Raw genomic sequence first — 21,100 nt, forward strand, 5'->3', positions numbered from 1 at the left:
GTGGTGCTGTGCACGTGGACGGTACAGAACAAAAGAGTGTGGCAGGAATTCAGGGGAAGCGAAGCTCATTGTTTTTCTCAGCAATTTGTTATTACATTAATCTGGTGGACTAAAGGGAAACGCAGGAAATGGTGCACTCGCTGGGGTTGAGGATGCTTCTCTTGTATGATGCTGTTAACTCCTGATCGGGCGACTTGATGAGTCACATCTGCGCGGTCGATGATGACAGTGCAACTTCATTATTTCAGTAAGCTGCACAAAACCGCTGCTATAATGTCCCCACAGCTGTCCGCTTTCAGGAAGTCAAGCAGCATGAATGCTAGCAGTCACAAAGGAAGTCTGCTGCAGCGGGGATTTGCAAAGAAACTGTATTTTTCAGAAACTCAATTAAAGCTGACAACTTTTGGTATAAGACTTTGTGAGAACAGCAAGTGTTTTGGCTACAGACGGTTTTGCTCATTGTCACTGAATTAATTGGAGACAAACATCAGAAAGTTTCTTTTGCTACAATTTTCACCAAAAAGTGTCATGAATGTGCGTGTGTGTGCTTTTGCACCTTTATGTTTGGGTCTTTGTGGGTATGTGTGTGTCTGCATCCCACACAGGAGGTATTACACATCTGTGCAGGCCCAGCTGTACTGATTAGTTTCCTGCCTGCTGCTGTAAAGGCTCGCCTGTGACAACCTGAGATCTTTATTAGCTCACGGTGTGCTCACATTTTAAGTTTAAAACATTAACTCACTGGACACTGTATTAGGTACGCCTTGCTAGTACTGGGTTCGGCTCACTTGCTTTCTGAACTACATTAATTCTTCAGGGCACAGATTCAACAAGATCCTGTAAACATTCCCCAGAGATTTGTGTAGTGTAGCCTCAGTTTTCTGTTCTTAGCTGACAGGAGGGGCATCTTATGTGGGCCCATGTCCAAGGTTTGATGATTTGTGAATTCAGAGATGCTGTTGTGTATACCTTGGGTGTAACAAGGGGTTACTTAAGTTACTGTTGCCTCCCTATTAGCTCATAGCAATCTAGTCATTCTATTCTAACATCAACAAGATATTTTGCCCCGGAGGACTACTGGATATTTTCTCTTTTTTGGACTATTCTCTGGAGATGCTTGTGAAGAAAAGTCCAAGTAGAGTTACTGCCATGTGATTGGTTGATTAACTATTTTGCAGTAACAACAAGTTGAACAGGTGTATCTAATAAAGGGTTCATGAGTGTATATATCACACACATATGTGCATCAAAACAACTTAAAGCATCTGTAAATTCAAGCAGACGTTGACTTTAGACTCAATCTCAGTGAGAACAAAAATCGTAGAGAAATAAGCAGCCCACATACGGAACATGGTCATGTACTGCTGGCCATGAAGGTTCCAGTAACCCCAGTTCGTCCTGTAGCCATGCAGAGTTGCATACTCCTCGTGGTTGTAGGCAGGCTCTGTACCGAAGGTATCAATCACTCTTATGTGGCATCTGGGACAAAATAAGAGATACAATTAGCCTGAATTAGAACAAAGCTGTCTCTCGCATTTATTTGTCTCCTCTAGCTGAGTGAAAAACAATACATTTAGCCTTTTGTACTTTGCCAGAACAGCACATGTGCATACAGTGAGATTGAGTCTAGAGAAACATGAAGAAAAAAAATCTAATTTTGAGTTATGGGAGCTAGTCTGAGTACTCTAACACAGTCTGGGTGTCAGAGTCTTGGTTTGTAAAGCTGTCAGTAGTGATAGATGTCCACGTCCCCAGCCATCACCCCCAATAAGCAGAGATCACACACGCCTCAAGGTGAGACAATAGGAGCTTAAATAATAGACTTGTTTTACAGCCACCACAGGACACGCTGCTGTAACGGATCATGATATGGTATTGGTCCATCCTGGCCAGAATCTGAAGAAATCAATTTTAGGGCGAGGCTTTTTTTTTCCATGTGCAGGGCTTTGACTAGAAAATGTGTCAGGTTCTCTCTGATAATGTCAAAGCAGCAGTGAGTGGATAAACATTACACCGCTTTGACTGCATCAACAGAAAAACAAAATAATTATTGTCCTCTAAGATCAAACTGAAATAGAACATTTAGCTAACAATGACAAGCTAAAGAGGAGAGAATTACTCATCAGCACTTTATTCGGTGTAAATATTCACACTGGGAAGTGGAAGAAGCAGTTCGATGTAATGAAATTGGAGACGTTTTATCAATAGCTTGCATCTCTAATCAGTGTCAGGGCTGGAGAGGCAATCAAAGTATTGGCCTGTCACTTTGTCAGGAGAGGACTATTGGTCGATCAGCTGACCTTGAACTGATGCTGACTGGAATCAGCGTAGGCTTTTGATTTGAGAATTCTCAAAATGCAGCAGAATCAACATTCATTGCTGTGAAATGTGTCTGGGTGCTACCCACTTATTTCATAAATACAACACCCTTGTCCTCTTATGCATTCAGAGTAAAATATGGGATGAAAAAGCCCAGATGATTGTCATCTATAGCTTGAGTGTTTTGTTTTTGTTTCCTTTTTCATTAATCAATTTTGTGACGAAATTTGCAATTTGCATTGAAAGCTGTTTTTTTTATCGCCTGTTTGGTTTAAAAATTGAGGATTCACTTGTATACCATGACTGCTTCAGCACTGCAAAGCTGGAAGACAAGGACAAAAACTTTGCCAACTGCATTTACTGTCCTTTGATGCTCTGCTGAATTTATACGTTTGTCACTGACACTGACAAAGAAATGGACAGTCTCTAATTTCATGGCAGTTTGATTTTAATGGAGAAAGGCAGAATATCAAAAAATTCAGAAAAAATGAACATTACATAAAAGGTATACATTGATTTGCATGTAATTTAAATAAGTATTTGATCCCCAAACATAACATAACTTAGTACTTGGTGAAGAAACTCTTGTTGGCCAGCACAGTGGTAAAAACGTTTCTCACCAGGTTTGTAACCATCTCAGGAGGGATTTTGGTCCGCTCCTCTTTACAGAAGCTCTCTAAATCTCTTAGATTTCTTTGCTGTTGCTTGGCAACTCAAAGCTTTAGCTCCCTCCACAGATTTTCTAATGGATTAAGGTCTGGAGACTGGCTAGACCACTCCACGACCTTAATGTGCTTCTTCTTTAGACACTCCTTTGTTGGGTCATTGTTCTGTCTTCTGTGTTGTGGCTGATGGGAGGAGGTTCTCATCCAAACTTTTCCATCTTATTTTGGCCTCTCAATACAGTGAAGTTATCCTGTACTCTTAGCAGAAAAACAGCCCCAAAGCCAGTTTCCACCTCCATGTTTGATTGTGGGGATGGTGTTCTTTGAGCCATACTCTGCATTTCTCTTCACGGCAGATCAAGTTGATGCCAGCGAGCTTGATTTTGGTTTCATCTGACCACAGCACTTTCTCCCAAGTCTAAGTCATTTAATTCACTCCCAAACTTAAGGTGGGCCTGTTGATGTGCCTTCTTTAGCAGGGGAACCATGTGCATGATGTAAGATTTCAGTCCATTACAGCGTAGTTTGTTACCAACGTTGGTGACTGTGGTCCCAACTGCCTTAGGATCAATAACAGCTCCTCCAGTTTTGGGCTTATCCACCACCTTTCAAATGATCATCATCACCACAAGAAGCAAGATTATGTATGTACACCCGGCCGAGGGTGATTGATGATCATTTTGGGTTTTTTCCACATTTCCAAATAATCGCACTAGTTGTCATTTTCTCACCAAGCTTCTTCCTGATGGTCTTGTAGCTCATTCCAGCCCTGACACCCTCTGACAGGTCTTTGGTCTTGCCCGTGTTGGTGTATAACTTTTATGTAATTAGCTTTCACTGGATTTTTCATTGATATCCCGTCTCTGTCCTTGAATGAAAACTATCATAAAAATTAGAGACTGTTCATTTCTTTGAAAGTGAGCAAACTTACAATTTCAGCAGGGGATCAAATAATTATTTCCCCCACTGTAGGGAGTGAACCCGGGGCTCCTTGATCGGTGTTTAAATTTCTGTTAACCAACAGGAGACCCCCCCCCACCCGCCTGCCCTCAGATCTTGGTAAATAAACAGAAATTAATATTTTGATAGACACAGAAAAATAAAGCATAAAGAACTGACTTGTGCTTCCTCAGTGAAAGACCCATGAGCTGCTTCATTTGCTGCAAACCATGGTAGTCTGTGTAGATGAGGTCAAAGGGCAGAGGTCCCGTCAGTGGGCAGCTTCCTCTTCCTGGAGGTACACCCAAAAACCTGCACACAGGTCAGATGGGCTTTCATCATCACACTGAGCCAAACAAATTAAAACCCACGAGAGTTGGCACAAATAACAAAGTTTTGGACATTTCACCAACACTGTCCTGTAGCTAACCGCAGCATTTCTTCTTCTGATGTTTTCCAATATTGCCTTCTTTCATCATGTTTTCCCATGATGTATTTTTTTTTCCTTTCAGTTCTCTGAAATTCTCCTTTGTGTTAAAGTATCCTTGCTAACTAAACTAATCAAAAAATAATAAGAAGCCGGCTCCCAGAAAGCACTGCAGCTCCAGTAATATTCCTGCAGAGGAAACTTCGAGCTTATAAGATGGCAAAGATGTGTGCATGAGTGAGAGGAAGAGAGAGTGAATGAAAGAGCCCAATCACGTCGTGAAGCATGTCAGCGCTCTCGGTGAGACGGCGCAGCTATTCAAGCATACAACAAAGAATTTAGCACTACCAGGGAGCAACGTCTCGCAGTGGGGAGCCACCCAGTTTGTCTGCAGGCTTGTTCCAGCTCACACACCAAAGCACACATATTACCCAAAGCAAACACCACATTCATTCGACACCTATGAAGGGGTGGTTGCATTACGCATGTGCAATCTGCCATACTCATGATGATGAGGGGCTTCAGATCTTTTACCTTCAGCCTTAACGTGCACACCTTCTGTCTGTATTTTTAAATGTCTGCACCACATTAAGATGCCTGTCATTCTGCTATTCTGCAGCTTGATCAGCCTTGATATGAAAAATCTGCTGCCTGAATATAAATAAATAAAACACAAAAATCAGGCTTAAATAAAATCGGAGAATGGCAATTACAAAAGAGCCTTTTGGAAAAGGAAAGACAGAAGATGTAAATTTGGTGTCTGCTATCACAAAGTGCTATCTAACTTCAGAGCACCCGGCTTTCAGCTGGGATCAAGGTTGCACTTTGTTCGAGAAAAAAAGCAATTAAGCGCGCCTATTTTCATTACAAAAGGAAAGATCCATTTCGTCAAACTTCGGCAGTTCTGAAGACCGACGCCACAGTACAAAACAGCGCGGAAGAAAAAAAAGACAGTGTAATTGGATGTGAAGATTTGTAAAATCATCTGTATACTAAAGAGATCTCACTGCCTGTCAGGATAATGTGACATGAAACCATCTGAAGGCAGTTTGCTGAGAGAATAAACTCTGGTATAAGATACTCGGGTATGCATTCTATATTCATCCCAGACTAGACACAAACACACACACACACACACACACACACACACACACACACACACACACACACACACACACACACAAATCTAAATATATATCTTTTAAAATGAAATGGTACAATAGAATAAAACTAACCATTCACCTTACAAATGTAATCAGATCAAGTTTTGACACATTTGTCTCTTGAATTCATCAATAATCCTGTTCAGCTTTATATTTGTTACAGTCCAGTGAGAGCAGATTTTTCTTGATTACTTTTGACAGATATATTTGAGAACAAAGCATAATGAGACAAAAACTTGTCTATTTTATACACGGACATTTTAATGCTCAGTCCTGCAGCACTAATCCATCTATTCAGATTGCGGGGAAGAAGCACAGAATCACAGATTTCTCTCACCCTTGCCACCTCTTTCAGTCATCCATCCAATCACCAAGTTGTTCCCCAGACAGTGTGTCCTGGGATCGCTCTGGGGCATCCTCCCAGTGGGACATGCCAAAAAAAAAAAAAAAAAAAAAAATCTTTGAAAGCCTTTAGGAGGCATCCCTTTTTTTTTTACTTTTTTTTTTTTCTTTTCTTTTTCTGCCAAATACTTTATGTATAATCTGGATTTTTGTCAAAACTTTTGTAAAAAAATTCGTAGATGCACTGATTCAAAGCTACTAGACTAGACTAGTTTTATAATCCAGGTCTGGAGCGAAAGTTGTTACTGTCTACTGATCTCTGCAGCAGCACTGAACTGTGAAGCCCCACTCAGGCTGTGTTACAGGGCCACGGTGTGTTATAGTTTGTTCAACATGGAGGTCCACTCGTAGGGCCGTCCAAACCAAACAGAACTTGTGCTCTACTCTCTGTGGGGGAATGGAAGAGTGTGAGGAATTAACATGCTTGTGTGTGTCTGAGTCTGTGTGTGGTGCATGGACTGATGGTGTATCTGGAAGTGCTCCTAGTTTAGCACCTTTGCATGTTGGGTGAGAGTTTCTGGTTCCAGAGAATAACACTGGGGGTCTAATGGATGTTTGTGCATCAGCATGGGGAATTTGTTAGGGATCAACTATATGCTAGTCATCCTCTAGTACTGATGTTTTGGTTTCTCAAAAAAACCCACAAAGTGATGTTTATATATTTTTGATGGGCGGGTTAAATGTCATGTCTTACACTAAAATTAATAAAGAATGGTTAGTTTATGGCTAATATTTGTGTGTTGCATGTTTTTAGGCTTGACATGGTATTGATATTCTCCATTTGAATGTTTTAAAGAAAACATTTCAGAAATATATTCAACAATTTTGTTTAAACGCTTCAGTATCTATCCATATAAGTTTTTTTTTTCTTTTAAATTTCGTGCCTGTGTTATTATATTTTCAGGTTGTATGTTAGCCCATATCTCCTATTCTAATGAACACAATATCCCATGAACCTCTGGTGAATTTCTTCACACTTGGACCAAATGTTCTCTTTGACTTAAGGATGAACTGATCATAATTCATTATTTTGTTATATCTTGACATTAATTTATTAATGATTCAGTCTAAAGGGATGAAATGACAAGTTACTACAGCCACAAACTTCAATAAAGGAAACAAACGAGTCTTTTTTTTTTCTTTCTTTAATTCAATCTGTTTTGACAATATAGTGTATGTCCTTCACTGACATTCTCAGTCACCTGAGGAGTTGCTCTGCTGTTGTGCCTTATACATTGCACTACTACAGAAGCCATTGACATTAAATCATCAAATATGAAATGTCCACCATGCTAACCTTGTTATCCATCCATCCATCTGTGACCAAAAAAGACCAACTGGAGCACAAAGTGATCACAACAAGTGTGGCTAAACGCCACTCACTTACTGCCATGGACTGCCACCAAACACACTAAACTGTAACAAATTACAGCAAAGCAAAATAACAATGTGCTTCGATGGAAGGGCAGCACAACAACCCAGCTAAAACGCACTAAAGAGAGTTTGCTCAGTCACAGTAAATACCTTAACAAAAAAAACAAAAGAAGAAAAACCAAAAAAGAACCAAACAAAAAAAAAAAATCCTCTGATGTTTAGGCTTGCTAAAAGAGTCCAAAATATCCCGGACGAGCCCCCATTTATGTTTCAAGCCGGCTCAAAAGCCACAATGTAAAGTGGAGACAAACACCAGACTTTGTAAAAACATTGGTTATATTTTAAATTACTTAATGATCTCATCTAAAAATGACAGCCAAGAGAGCGTGGCGAGATCTGGCGTGAAGAGGCGCCTCCCCTCCAAGCTGATCTTTGGCTTTTATCCGCCTCTCATCAGGTGTAGACAATCAGCAATTAAGCCCAGGCAAAACCCCAAACTCTCAAACTGCCCCTGCAAGGAAAGCAAGGGTTGTAATGGGGCATATACAGTGGGGCAAAAAAGTATTTAGTCAGCCACCGATTGTGCAAGTTCCCCCACTTAAAATGATGACAGAGGTCAGTAATTTGCACCAGAGGTACACTTCAACTGTGAGAGACAGAATGTGAAAGAAAAATCCATGAATCCACATGGTAGGATTTGTAAAGAATTTATTTGTAAATCAGGGTGGAAAATAAGTATTTGGTCAATAACAAAAATACAACTCAATACTTTGTAACATAACCTTTGTTGGCAATAACAGAGGTCAAACGTTTACTATAGGTCTTTACCAGGTTTGCACACACAGTAGCTGGTATTTTGGCCCATTCCTCCATGCAGATCTTCTCGAGAGCAGTGATGTTTTGGGGCTGTCGCCGAGCAACACGGACTTTCAACTCCCGCCACAGATTTTCTATGGGGTTGAGGTCTGGAGACTGGCTAGGCCACTCCAGGACTTTCAAATGCATCTTACGGAGCCACTCCTTTGTTGCCCGGGCGGTGTGTTTTGGATCATTGTCATGTTGGAAGACCCAGCCTCGTTTCATCTTCAAAGTTCTCACTGATGGAAGGAGGTTTTGGCTCAAAATCTCACGATACATGGCCCCATTCATTCTGTCCTTAACACAGATCAGTCGTCCTGTCCCCTTGGCAGAAAAACAGCCCCATAGCATGATGTTTCCACCCCCATGCTTCACAGTAGGTATGGTGTTCTTGGGATGCAACTCAGTATTCTTCTTCCTCCAAACACGACGAGTTGAGTTTATACCAAAAAGTTCTACTTTGGTTTCATCTGACCACATGACATTCTCCCAATCCTCTGCTGTATCATCCATGTGCTCTCTGGCAAACTTCAGACGGGCCTGGACATGCACTGGCTTCAGCAGCGGAACACGTCTGGCACTGCGGGATTTGATTCCCTGCCGTTGTAGTGTGTTACTGATGGTGACCTTTGTTACTTTGGTCCCAGCTCTCTGCAGGTCATTCACCAGGTCCCCCCGTGTGGTTCTGGGATCTTTGCTCACCGTTCTCATGATCATTTTGACCCCACGGGATGAGATCTTGCGTGGAGCCCCAGATCGAGGGAGATTATCAGTGGTCTTGTATGTCTTCCATTTTCTGATGATTGCTCCCACAGTTGATTTTTTCACACCAAGCTGCTTGCCTATTGTAGATTCACTCTTCCCAGTCTGGTGCAGGTCTACAATACTTTTCCTGGTGTCCTTCGAAAGCTCTTTGGTCTTGGCCATACCGGAGTTTGGAGTCTGACTGTTTGAGGCTGTGGACAGGTGTCTTTTATACAGATGATGAGTTCAAACAGGTGCCATTCATACAGGTAACGAGTGGGGGACAGAAAAGCTTCTTACAGAAGACGTTACAGGTCTGTGATAGCCAGAGATTTTCCTTGTTTGAGGTGACCAAATACTTATTTTCCACCCTAATTTACGAATAAATTCTTTACAAATCCTACCATGTGAATTCATGGATTTTTTTTTCACATTCTGTCTCTCACAGTTGAAGTGTACCTCTGGTGCAAATTACTGACCTCTGTCATCATTTTAAGTGGGGGAACTTGCACAATCGGTGGCTGACTAAATACTTTTTTGCCCCACTGTAACTATATTTAGCGTCTAGTTGTGTACTGAATTTAGACTAATCAGTGCCAACTTTTATACATTTGCAATTGCATAGCTTACTGGAATTAATATATGAATGAATTATTAGTATCAGCTTTATTGGCCAGCCTTATAGATGCATTAATACATACAGAAACATTTACAGATTATCCAGGGTTGTGATTATTTCCGGAAATATACTGTATTTTGGTCACTGCAAACAAAACCTTCTTCCAATGAGGTGAAGAAGTCTAGTGGCAGAAGAAGGCACATCTTGGGGAGCTACGAAAGGCGAGGAATGTCATCTACTTTGCTTAGTACATGTAAATGAGAGTGAGAGTCAGCATGAGTGTGTAATGTATGTGTGTGACTATGGAGACTGTAGTTATGCTACAGGGTATACCTCTGTGACCCATTCACATGGTTAATAAAACATTCATAGAAGCAGAGAAATGTTATGGTTTGTGCATATGTGTCTGTGTGTGTCTGTGTGAATGTATGTGTAGGCAATCGTTTGTATGTCCTTGTGTCTGTGATGTTGGGCCTCCTGCAGTGACCCCACGGAGTGCACCATTCTGTCCACAAACAAAGAGCCGGCTGTTTCCCCCCCCGACTTCAACTGCGAACTGCCCCAGCACTGCTGACCGTTTACCGCCGAGCTAACCAAATATTTCCCTTTCTGCTCTGAATTTGTCTCAATAAATAGATTTGCGCTTTGGGGTTTTCTTTCTCCTCTGGCTCTTTGCTTTTGATACAAGACTCTTGAACTCACAGGTGGCCACATACATACAGAGACCAAAGTGGGACATCTTGTTTAAAAAGTGGAGGACAGGACTTCACTTCTCATAATTTCACCTCTTTTGAGATATTGACAGTGTGTGGGGAAAAGGAACCTAGAGTACACCAGACCTCTGTGGGAATATTGCTTCATGTTTAATTGACATGTTTCAGATTCACTTTGGTTCACTTCTGTCTTCACAGCCTGTGGCTTAGAAAGACGTATTGTGCTTAAGATCTCACTGACTGACTATTTTCTCAGAACCTGACTCTGACCACTTGACAGGAGGGCTGATCGGTGATTAAGGAAAATAAATGGAAATGTGTGTGGTGTGTTTTAAACTCTTGCAGGATTAATGTTCTTTCCCAGGTCTGACATGCAGCCGTTGTTCTGTCTTTTTCCACCTCTGAATGGCCACATTATTCACTGTTAGGAACATCTATGCCTACAGTGTATCTCAACTAATATCTAATAGCTTAGACATAATAATGATAATAATGTTGTTAGTGTGTGTTTGTATGCAAATATCAATTACCCAGTCACCAGTAATTGTCTCCATTCTTTTTTTTCTCCGAGGCTGTCATTGTGTATTCATTCACACAGTCTAAACTCCAGTTATTTTCCACATAGTGCAAAGCAAACAGCTCTGCATTCAGACACCAAGAGTGCAAAATATTCTAGAAAGAGTGTGATTTAAGCTGCGACTGGTGGTGTTGTGTTTACTCTGACGCCCATGATATTCATTACAGGCTGCGCTGTGTGCTGCTACTTCCTGAACACGTCCCATAGGTCCATGACCTTGACCTATACAGGCTGCCTTGAAACCCCATTGGGCTGTAGCCAGGATGGAGGAAATTGCACTGTGAGATTGATTAGCTAAATCCTTTAACTATTCGGATTTCACAATGGGGCCTGAGTGACTGCACCTTTGGTAGGTGACTGCATCAAACAAAGAAGGGAATGTCCGGCAGACCCCACAGTGTTTTTGTTGCTTTATTCCAAAGTTCAAGTGATATTTAGGGTTAATTCGGTGTGTGTAAGTTGTAGCATACTTCTTAATGTTACAGCAATCTTAAACTTATGTGTAAAGCAAATCAAAAAGCACTTAGTTTTTTTATGTAGTTCTTAGATTGTATTTTAAGTTCGTTCAGTCATGATCTATAAGTGTAAAAAAGAAAAAGTTAAGTACCTCTGGTTTATCCTGATTTTTATCAAGATAAAAAAGGACCTTCCATCATAAAGACTGTTAAAAGGTTTAGTGTTTCAAATGTAACAGAAATGGGATCTGCACTTAGATCTAATTGATCTGAATCCAATGTAAGTCAGTAGAAGCAAGACAGAACACGTCTGTGTAAAGGACAAGGAGGCAGGTGGTGATGAAGGTGAAGGTGCAAGGAGTAGGTGTAGTGAAGGTGGATAAGTTTAAATATCTGGGGGTCAACAGGGTAGAGGGTGGGCAGCAGCAAGAAGGTTTACAAGAGAATACTGAGACCTGCTATTATGTATGATTTGGAGACGGTGGCACTAACAGGAAGACAGGAGGCCAAGCTGGAGGTGGAAGCTCATGGGAGTGACCTGGTAGTGGAGGAGGCATCCTAATCAGAAGCGCAAACAACCTCAACTAGCTCCTTTAGCTATTTTGCAACAGATAAATGTTAAAAGAAAATTAAGTCATTATTTGGTTAAATAGCTCTGTGATGCAATGGTGACATTTAGTCATCCTTTGAGGATCGTTGTTAAAGGGGGCGCCTGTCTCCCTTTCAGTAAGTAAGTAAAATATTCATTCATGTATGTTCTCCCCGTGTCTGTGTGGGTTCTCTCCGGGTACTCAGACTCCCAAAGACATGCAGTTAGTGGGGTTAAGTTAACAGGTCATTCTAAAATGGCCCAGAGGTGTGAATGGTTGTCTGTCTGACCGCCCTATGGCAGCTGGGATAAGCTCCAGCATAATCATCACTTCCAGAGAACTGTTGTTGATGCAGGACAGTTTATGTTTTATACATGATTCCCTTTGCTGTGGTTCGCCAAGATGAACTCTTTCCTGGCACAATCATTTCTCTGGTCTTCATACTGGTATGCGCCTTCTGGCTCCAAATGCAATCTCAACAGATGAAAAGAACATAGATGCAGGTTAGAAACGCACTAGCCTTTTATGTGCCATCAAAAGAAAATCAGAAACACCAGAGCAAGCAGTCGCCCCTGTCAGTCAGTCAATAAATTACTTCTGTACAACTCAATATGACGGCACTAAACACAAAACATTTTCTCAGAAGTAGTGAAATGCATGTGTATGTGAAGACCAATGAATATAAATCCTTTAATTGAAAGCCCACCTAAGGTCAATGGCAAACACACAAAATGCAATCTTTAAGATTTGAACAATAATAAGCATCTCAAAGCTCTTTCTTCCTACATGATGCCTGTCATCAAAGTGAACAAAAGCAATGAAAATCTATTTCTAAAGATCATGTGTGATTAAAATGGCACTAAAAGAAAACCCACTGAAGTACCAATAAAAGGCTGACCGGTCTGGTGAAACAAGTTTTAAGCATTTCTTTGAGAAAAATAAAATTGTTAGCAGTTGGAGTCAAATCCATGACCTTACATTTCACCATTCTTTTACTACCTGGCTCAGAAGCAAATAACGCACAACGCAGCATACACATACACACAAATACCTGCATAACAAGAGCCATCGATCTTTCTTTGGACAGAGAACATATTTAGTCAGCACGGCAGCCTTGTGGAAACCAGCGTGGCAGCTGGTTCCTCAACAGTGGACGGGAATAATGAGCAGGAGAGGGTCAGCCAGCGATACTTAAACTGCAGTTTCATCAGTCGATGATACACACCCAAGCAAGTCGGTGCTTACACAAACAAAAGGCTGTTTCACTAAAGCTGTGTTTTCACTCTATACTCCTTCAATTGAAGTATGCAGCCCGGTGGATAGAATCCACCAAAACCATAATCAGGCAACAAATGTACAATAAAGTAAACTTTTCAGATACTAAATAGATTGTGAGGCATTTCACAGATTCATGAAAACCAAGAGAGAGCTGAGGATGATGTCTGTAAACATGACTAACACACAATGACAATAACAACATAAAGCTTGTTCACAGGTTCACTCATGAAGATCCGTAGCAACTCGTCTGCCTGCGATGCTGGTTTCTTTGAGCTGCGTGTCTATTCGGTGTCAGACTTCATTTCATCACTTCCTACCAGTGCAGGTATCTGACCATGTTGACCCTTTTTTAAAAGTGATTGCTTGGACTTTTGGACAAGGAATGAACCAAAATTCATCTTCATGTTTCTTAAACGGCTACAGGAAATGTTCGAGTGTAGTGAGGTTCTACTGCATGGATTTCTCCTCATTTCTCTGCATCATTGCTTTACATAACAATATAAAGTTCCTTGAGACAACTGTTGTTCTCGTCATTTGGCGCTATATAAATAAACTGAAATGAATGGAAATTTTTCCCTGCACTATGAGTCATAGTGTGTTCAGTAAAGACATGAACACAATCTGTTAGTTCATGTCTGACCTTCAGTGTGGCTTAGATGGAAATTCAAGTAATTAAAAAAAAAAAAAAAGAAAAAGAAAAGAGAAGAAAGAAAAAAAAACCAAATGTTTCTCTGCATTTTTCTCTGGTGCCATAAATCTAAACATTAATGCATTTCTATGGGGCTGTATGTATAAGATCATATGTATATGAGAAACTAATGACCTCAGTTTCTTCCTGAGGCATCTCCGTACACATACATACAGTACATTCTTGCTTTAGCAAGAGTGGACCATTATTATAGCGTTAGGTGTAATCAAAATAAAAAGTAGAGCATTTCAGACTTTGTATATCATCATAATTAGAAGCAGATGTGACTGTTTATTTAAGGAACATTTCAAGGTGTGATCAAAAGCCTCGACTGATGTCAACATTCCCAAAAGTGGACCTTTACAGACTGTAGTGGAACTAAACACAAAGGAACGTCTTGATGCATTCTGATGCATTCTGGGAGACTGAAGAAGTCACTTGGATGAGTGACGAAACGTTTCTCCCACAAAAAAACGATACGTCCAGATGAACAGATTAAACTTTTGGAGGTAAACACAAGGGAACTTAACTGAAGTTAAACGAGTCACTTCCTGAGCTGTGAATCTACACTATTTGTTAGACTTAAGACATTAAGTAGATTAGAATACTGTAAAACGAACAAACTCCATATAAATGTATGGGACGTTTTCCTCAACATTTCTCCATAACACTGAATTTTGTATCATTCTTATTTGAATCTATGTGGTCATGAAGTGTATATTTTTTTAATATTGTATTTCTACTGTATTGTGTTTCTAAAATTTATTTATTTTTAATCTGAAGACTCAAATAATTATTAAGAAAAATCTGCACTGCAACTCAAAACTTAATAGCTGTTCTAAGATCAGCACTGTTAAGAGGTAAAACTGAGATTTCTACTAAATATTTCTACAGTGCACATTAATGGCGTAAACTATCATAACCAAAAATAACTAAAAATTTACAGTCATGCTATCAGAGCTATTTGACTGTACGTTAAAACTGTACATAAGCTTCTGAGTCTGAAAAGGGAAGCCAGCGCTGGAGCGTCTTGTACCTGCATTCTTTCTGACGGCCAGCAGGTTGCGAACAATAGTTCAATTATATGGAGTACAAGCTCTTGGCTCCTTTGATCTATGACCTTAGAAAAAGCTTTTCTGATGAGTTTATGGACTTAGATCCTAGTTTCCACCTCATTTTGTACATTATAATCCCCTTTAGTATCAAAAATCCGACTACATCATGGTAAAAATGGGTATACAGTTTCAACTGTGTGCGTGTACAGATTCTTTAAAGGTCTCAGTTAGATTTAGCGTCACGCCTGGTTTCAACATGGTGACAGCCAAAATACAAAACACAACAGCTTGAGGCTCGCCTGAAACGGTGGCTCACTCCATCGATTGTGGCTCAAGAGTTGGGAGTTCGCCTTGTAATTGGAAGGTTGCTGGTTCGAGTCCCGGCTCAGACAGTCTCGGTCGTTGTGTTCTTGGGCAAGACACTTCACCCGTTGCCTACTGGTGGTGGTCAGAGGGCCCAGTGGTGCCAGTGTCCGGCAGCCTCGCCTCTGTCAGTGCGCCCCAGGGTGGCTGTGGCTACAATGTAGCTTGTCATCACCAGTGTGTGAATGGGTGTGTGAATGGGTGGATGACTGGATGTGTAAAGTGCTTTGGGGTCCTTAGGGACTAGTAAAGCGCTATATAAATACAGGCCATTTACCATTTTCCATCTTTTATCTAGTGAATAGTGAACATGCGCTAGAGCATGAAAATGAGTATCAAATTCCACGAAAAAGGCCAACAATCAAAATATTTCACTCTGAGGTAAACGTGGTGAGCAACTAGTCAATTAAACAACACTGCTGTCACAGGACCGTGCTCCTAGCATGACTTAAAACCGTGACATTAATTTTTACTCTATATAATAGCCACTACATACACACATACTGAGCCACAGATTTGCACGCTGCTTCGTGTGGTTTCACTCACTGGTACTTTGCATGAGTACGTCTCTTAGATTTCACTGCAGGAGTTTCAGTATGAATTGCGGCCTGTATGGGCTCTCATAGTGTAATGCTGACATGCATAAATGTGAGAGCAGATGTATTACAGTGACTGAGTGCAGAGCTGTATGCGAGTCTGCTCCTCATACATCCACTAATGCCGCTGCTGTTCAGAGGTTTAATTGGATATATGCAAATCCAGGGAAACTTTAAGAGAAGAGTAGAGGGATTTAAGTGCATTAACGGCCTAGGAGTGCGGAAATGAGAGTGCAAACATACTGTAACTCGCATACAGTACGCGCATTAGTACACAAACAACTCTCTCCATCTCCCTCACACACAAGATTAGAGGATAAGGCTGGCATTAGTTTTATCTTTTTTCATGATTAGCAGCAAATCCCATGAAAAGACCGAAGCCACCGATGAATTCCCCCTAAGTGCTGTCTGTGCAGCCGCAGTCTATCATATACAGCTCCACTATCAAACATACACAACATAAAACAAGATTTTGTTTAACACAATTTTGTTTCCACCTCATAAGCAGGCGGTACATCCATGAGCATGCTCAGTGACGCCTTCCTAATATAGAAGTATTCTTCAAATGCAGTTGCAGTTATAGAAAATTGCATGCCACATTCTTCATAATGAAGGAATATGCACAAAGATGTAGATCACATCTGGACAACTTATAATTATAAGAAGGATAATATCATTTAAAAATAAGATAAAATAATCTCTGCATACATTGTTTTGCACACGCACAATGCATTTGAGCTGCACTGCAAAGAAGATTTGGGTTTTAATGGGCCACTCAGCTTTCATAGAGCACGAATAAGCTGTGAGATAAGGACGGCATAAAAGGAACACTGCAAAGTGAAGAACAAAGGTGCAAGACTTGCATAAATTTACTCCTCTTGACAACCACCACTGGGCACAATTTCTCTGTTGCACAGCTGGCCACTGGCACCATAACAAATCAACAGTTTGGGGAAAGGAAGAGAGCCAGAGAAACAAACGAGGGAAAGAGACTTCACGGTCACATTGTGCTACTTCTTAAAGGGTGCATATGTCCAGCAGGGAGGGGAATTGGCTGAGGCAGATTTTCAGACACATATGAGGAGCCGAGCCTGCGAGCGAGGAGGTTGCCAAGGGCTGCAGGGCAGCTGGGAAGAGGGCTCACAGTGTGAGGGGAATGACATGGGCCACTCTCTCTGTAAAGCTGGCCTGGCAGAGGGGAATGGGGTCTGGCATGCTAATCAACCACTTGAGGCAGGAGGAGGAGACAAATACTCAGATGTTGTTTCTGTTATGATCATAAACAGCTGATGTGCCACTTTGATGTGCACTGTCTGAGTCAAACTTCATGTTCAAACGGCTAATGAAAATATGGCGGCTGTCACGGCACATAATAAACACTTTCCTCATATTCATGTTGAACAGCTGTGTGAATGTATAAATATGACTTTCTCTCATAGTCTGCAAAAATAAAACTGTTAAACATCTGTTGTTTTTTTTTTCTGGGGAAAATATCAATAATAAAAAACAGCTGAGTCCAAATCCTGCAGCTCACTTGTGGTTTCTCCCCATTTTTAATTTTATTTATTTATTTATTTATTTTAAACCCACACTTTTTATTCTTGGTGTACTTTGAGCTGTCAAAATCACAAGCGAACGTATTCTTCTTGAAAGTGTCCTCGTGCTGCAAAAATTATAACAGCCATGGATGTCTAGGGACATAAAAATCTGTGGGAAAATCTGTTCAAATCTGGTTTGGCCTTTAAAAAATTCAGTGAAAATATGTAACGAGAATTAACAGCTCGGGTTTCTAAGCCTCTGTTTCTCCGCAGGTTGCACTGATTTTTAACCTTGTCCGCATCAGTTGCCATCAGTTATTCATTTCATCGCATTAGATCAGGGTTGTCAAATTCATTTTACACTGAGGTGCAATTTTAACAGTACGTCCGAGTTTTTTCTACCTAATAGAGAAATGCTGCTTTACTACATTGAGGAAATATCCCTGAAGTAGATTAATAAAATTACAGAAAAAGTTCTGGTAGCTGGAGGTTTTTGTTAATTCATAGAAAATGTTCTTATTTTTATTGTGGACAAACTATTAAAAAAGAGAAAAAAAACATTTCAATGTTTATCTATCACTTAGTTACTTTAGTGCAGTATGAATGGTCATGTGGGACTTTATCAGGAGGACAAGCTGTAACACTTATGAAAATACATTTAGAAGTCACAAATCGATGCCATCCTTCACAATTTCCAGTGGGCCAGATTGGAGTCTTTGGCAGGCCGATTCTGACCCACGGGCCTTATGTTTGACAATCGCTGCATAAGATATAAGTTCAAATATCATATACATTTAGTTATGACCAAAAATGTGCCGTGTGAAATGACTAGGCCAAATTATAAGCAGTTCACCTTTAAGCCCCAAAGAGTTTGGGACAAACTTCAGCCATAGCTTTTGTAAGCAGAAATGCATGAAAACCCCCCAAAACCAAAACGGGAACCTTAAAAACCTGAAGGTTCTGTCATAATCTAAATGAAGAAATATCTCACTATGGTTGCCAGACATTGAGGGGGGGAAAAAGAGCTATTTTAATTTCCCTTCCTGTACCGAAGACAAATCATTATGATGCTATCTCACTGATGTCTACTCGGGCTATTTTTAACAATACTGCTGTATTGCCTTTGATCCTAAACCATAGAAACATCAATCAGAAAGCTGCTGGGTGAGAGTGCATCAGCACTTATGGAGAGGCACAACCTGAGACTGCAGTGTAACAGGAGGAGGGGGTCTTTGCCGGAGCTTCGGAGACGAAAACGCTTTGATTTCAACTTTCTTATTTTACACTTCTGAATGCCCGCTCACGTCTGCCATTAATTCGCGTTTTCGGGGTAGGCTGCTGGATTACAGACACATTTGACCCTGAATTTGACATTTGTTAAATAATTTCAAAGGGTTAGCAATCACACAATTCAGACACGTCTTCATGTTTGCAGCCAGGAACAGGGTGAAATTACCTGGCGGTTGTGTTAATGGGCTCTGTCAAGTGCACTACAGATCCAGATTAGACATAATTGATCTAGAAATGGCTATGCTTGGCATAAGCAGGGGAGCCTGAGAAAACAAACAAACAACACTGTTTCAGAAAGAGATGGACAGAGAGTGTGTCGGGAATCGTCACAGGAGATGTGTGGCAGTAGCTGTAGCTGAGGTGTATATCCTGTGGGTGGAGGACAGGGAGTCTCTTTGAAAAAGCACACTGAAATATTGGTTTTCTTCAGATTATCTCTGGATGACAACACTGCTTTGTCTGCTTACATTACCTCTCCACTCTGCTGACAGAAATTTCTATACCTGAGTGTGTAGTTGTTTCCCCTGTTTTTTTCCCCCCCCTTTCCCTCCTGTGTTTCCTAGCTCCTCAGGTGCCTAGACACCATGCTCTGTTGCAGGCTAATTACCTGTGTCGCTCTGGGAGGAGATGAGGGGAGATCCCCAAGCAGAAGAGACAGCTGTCTTTGCGCCTTTCCAAGCTACTGTAGGGCCCTCCCCTCTGTGCATGACAAGCGCCGATGTTACAGACAGAAATCATGTCAAGGCCACTTCAGCCTCCACCTCAATTAGAGCAAATCCGGGGAGGAAGAGTGACAGAGACTGCATTTCTTCTCTTGTTCTTTTAGTAATAGTTGTCTCCTTTTAAATGGATATGCCTTTTGCTCATCTTTTCATGAGACAACCTCCTGCATCAAGGCTCATGTCTTGAATTAATCTCCACATTTTTATATTTCACCACTTCCAGCATGTGATTCTGCATTTACAATAAAGAAATGAGTAAAGTTCAATATGTATTTCATTTCTATCATGTGAACTGTTTTTACCTCAATGTGCTTTGGGTGCAGACTAAACTGCTATCTCTCTGCTGAACTGGACGAGATAACCTTTTTTGATGTTGCCTTTTAGAGCATTTTTAATGCCACCATCTGATAAGGCTTGCTTTGTGTTTAATTGTGCTAACAGCCGACATTATTATTAGTTTTTGCATCCTAATTAGCAGATATTTGTGTTTGTGTGGTTGACCCGTGAAGTCTGTAGTAGAAATGGGAGTATGGAGCCAAGTATCAATAGTATTGATACCAGTGTTGCTATCGGTATCAGACTGATACTGTTGAGCTCACTTAGGCATGCTAAATTATTTTTTGGAAATAAAAAAATACATACCTCAAACATGCCCACTGAGAAAAACAGGACCTTTTATTTGTAGCCTGTAGCATATTTAAGTTTACCCAAGGTGCTTTAGGTCAGTGGTCTCCAACCTTTTTTTGCGCCACGGACCGGTTTATGCCCGACAATATTTTCACGGACCGGCCTTTAAGGTGTCGCGGATAAACACAACAAAATAAAACTAGTACCGGTACCGAAAAAAAGAAGATTTATTCATAACACACCTGAAAAGACCCAGGAAAACCAAGTTAACGATAAAAACGATAACAAAATAACTGAAAACCAATAAAAACCCTGAAAACCATACATTTCACACTCAACTCTCGCGGCCCAGTACCAAATGAATCACGGACCAGTACCGGTCCGAGGCCCGCGGTTGGGGACCACTGCTTTAGATCTTATCTTAAAACTGACTCCTTATACTGCCAAACTTTCTCTTATGTCTTTGTATACATGTGTGTTTGTGTACTCTGTGGCTACTCCAACTTCCTTCGAAAGACTAGCATGCTAGACTAACAGATGTTTCTAAATTGGTTAAAGGGCTAATGTTAGCTGGTGATACTGTAGCTAACATTAGCTAAAGTATCACCAGTTAACATTAGCTAATGTTAGCTAAATGCTAACATTAGCATGCTAACATTCTGATGGTGACAAAATTGCTTTGAAAATTTACCAATTAGCACTAAAAGCAACCTGCTAACGTTGACTCAAAACTACACATGAAAAGTGTGACTGTCAAAGCTGTGAAAGGATAGGCACAAAAGTTCACACAAACCATCTGATATTTGAGATGTTTCAGTCACACTAACAGGAAGTGCTGATGGTGCCACACTGGAAAAGGCTTTCTTGTACTGCCAAGAGACCTAGGTAAAAATATCATTAGGATGATACGCACCCCTGCCACCTAACAAAGTCTAGATGATAATTATGAATGCCTGTGCCATCTGTTGTTCCCCCATCTTCTTGGATAAACATTAAGAGACAGAAGCAGGTTTTCAAAGTTATAATTTCCAGGTAGTCAATAATAAAAAACAACAGATAAAAATAATTACAGTTACAATAGAATAATTACAGTTTATA

The 21,100-nt window shown here is 40.7% G+C and overlaps 1 protein-coding gene across 1 annotated transcript in view; it reads right to left on the bottom strand.

The window, feature by feature from the left end:
- mgat5b (alpha-1,6-mannosylglycoprotein 6-beta-N-acetylglucosaminyltransferase B) overlaps positions 1-21,100 on the bottom strand; it is a 76,098-nt gene that overhangs the window by 19,163 nt on the left and 35,835 nt on the right. Inside the window, exons 9-10 of the mRNA XM_082529539.1 lie at positions 4,104-4,235; positions 1,346-1,479 (exon numbers count right to left, since the gene is read on the bottom strand). Of these exons, the coding sequence (XP_082385665.1) occupies positions 1,346-1,479; positions 4,104-4,235 (266 nt within the window). The remainder of the gene's footprint in view (positions 1-1,345; positions 1,480-4,103; positions 4,236-21,100) is intronic.

The sequence above is a fragment of the Aulonocara stuartgranti genome, assembly GCF_965226115.1.
Source record: "Aulonocara stuartgranti genome assembly, chromosome: 4".
Classification (NCBI taxonomy): Eukaryota; Metazoa; Chordata; class Actinopteri; order Cichliformes; family Cichlidae; genus Aulonocara; species Aulonocara stuartgranti.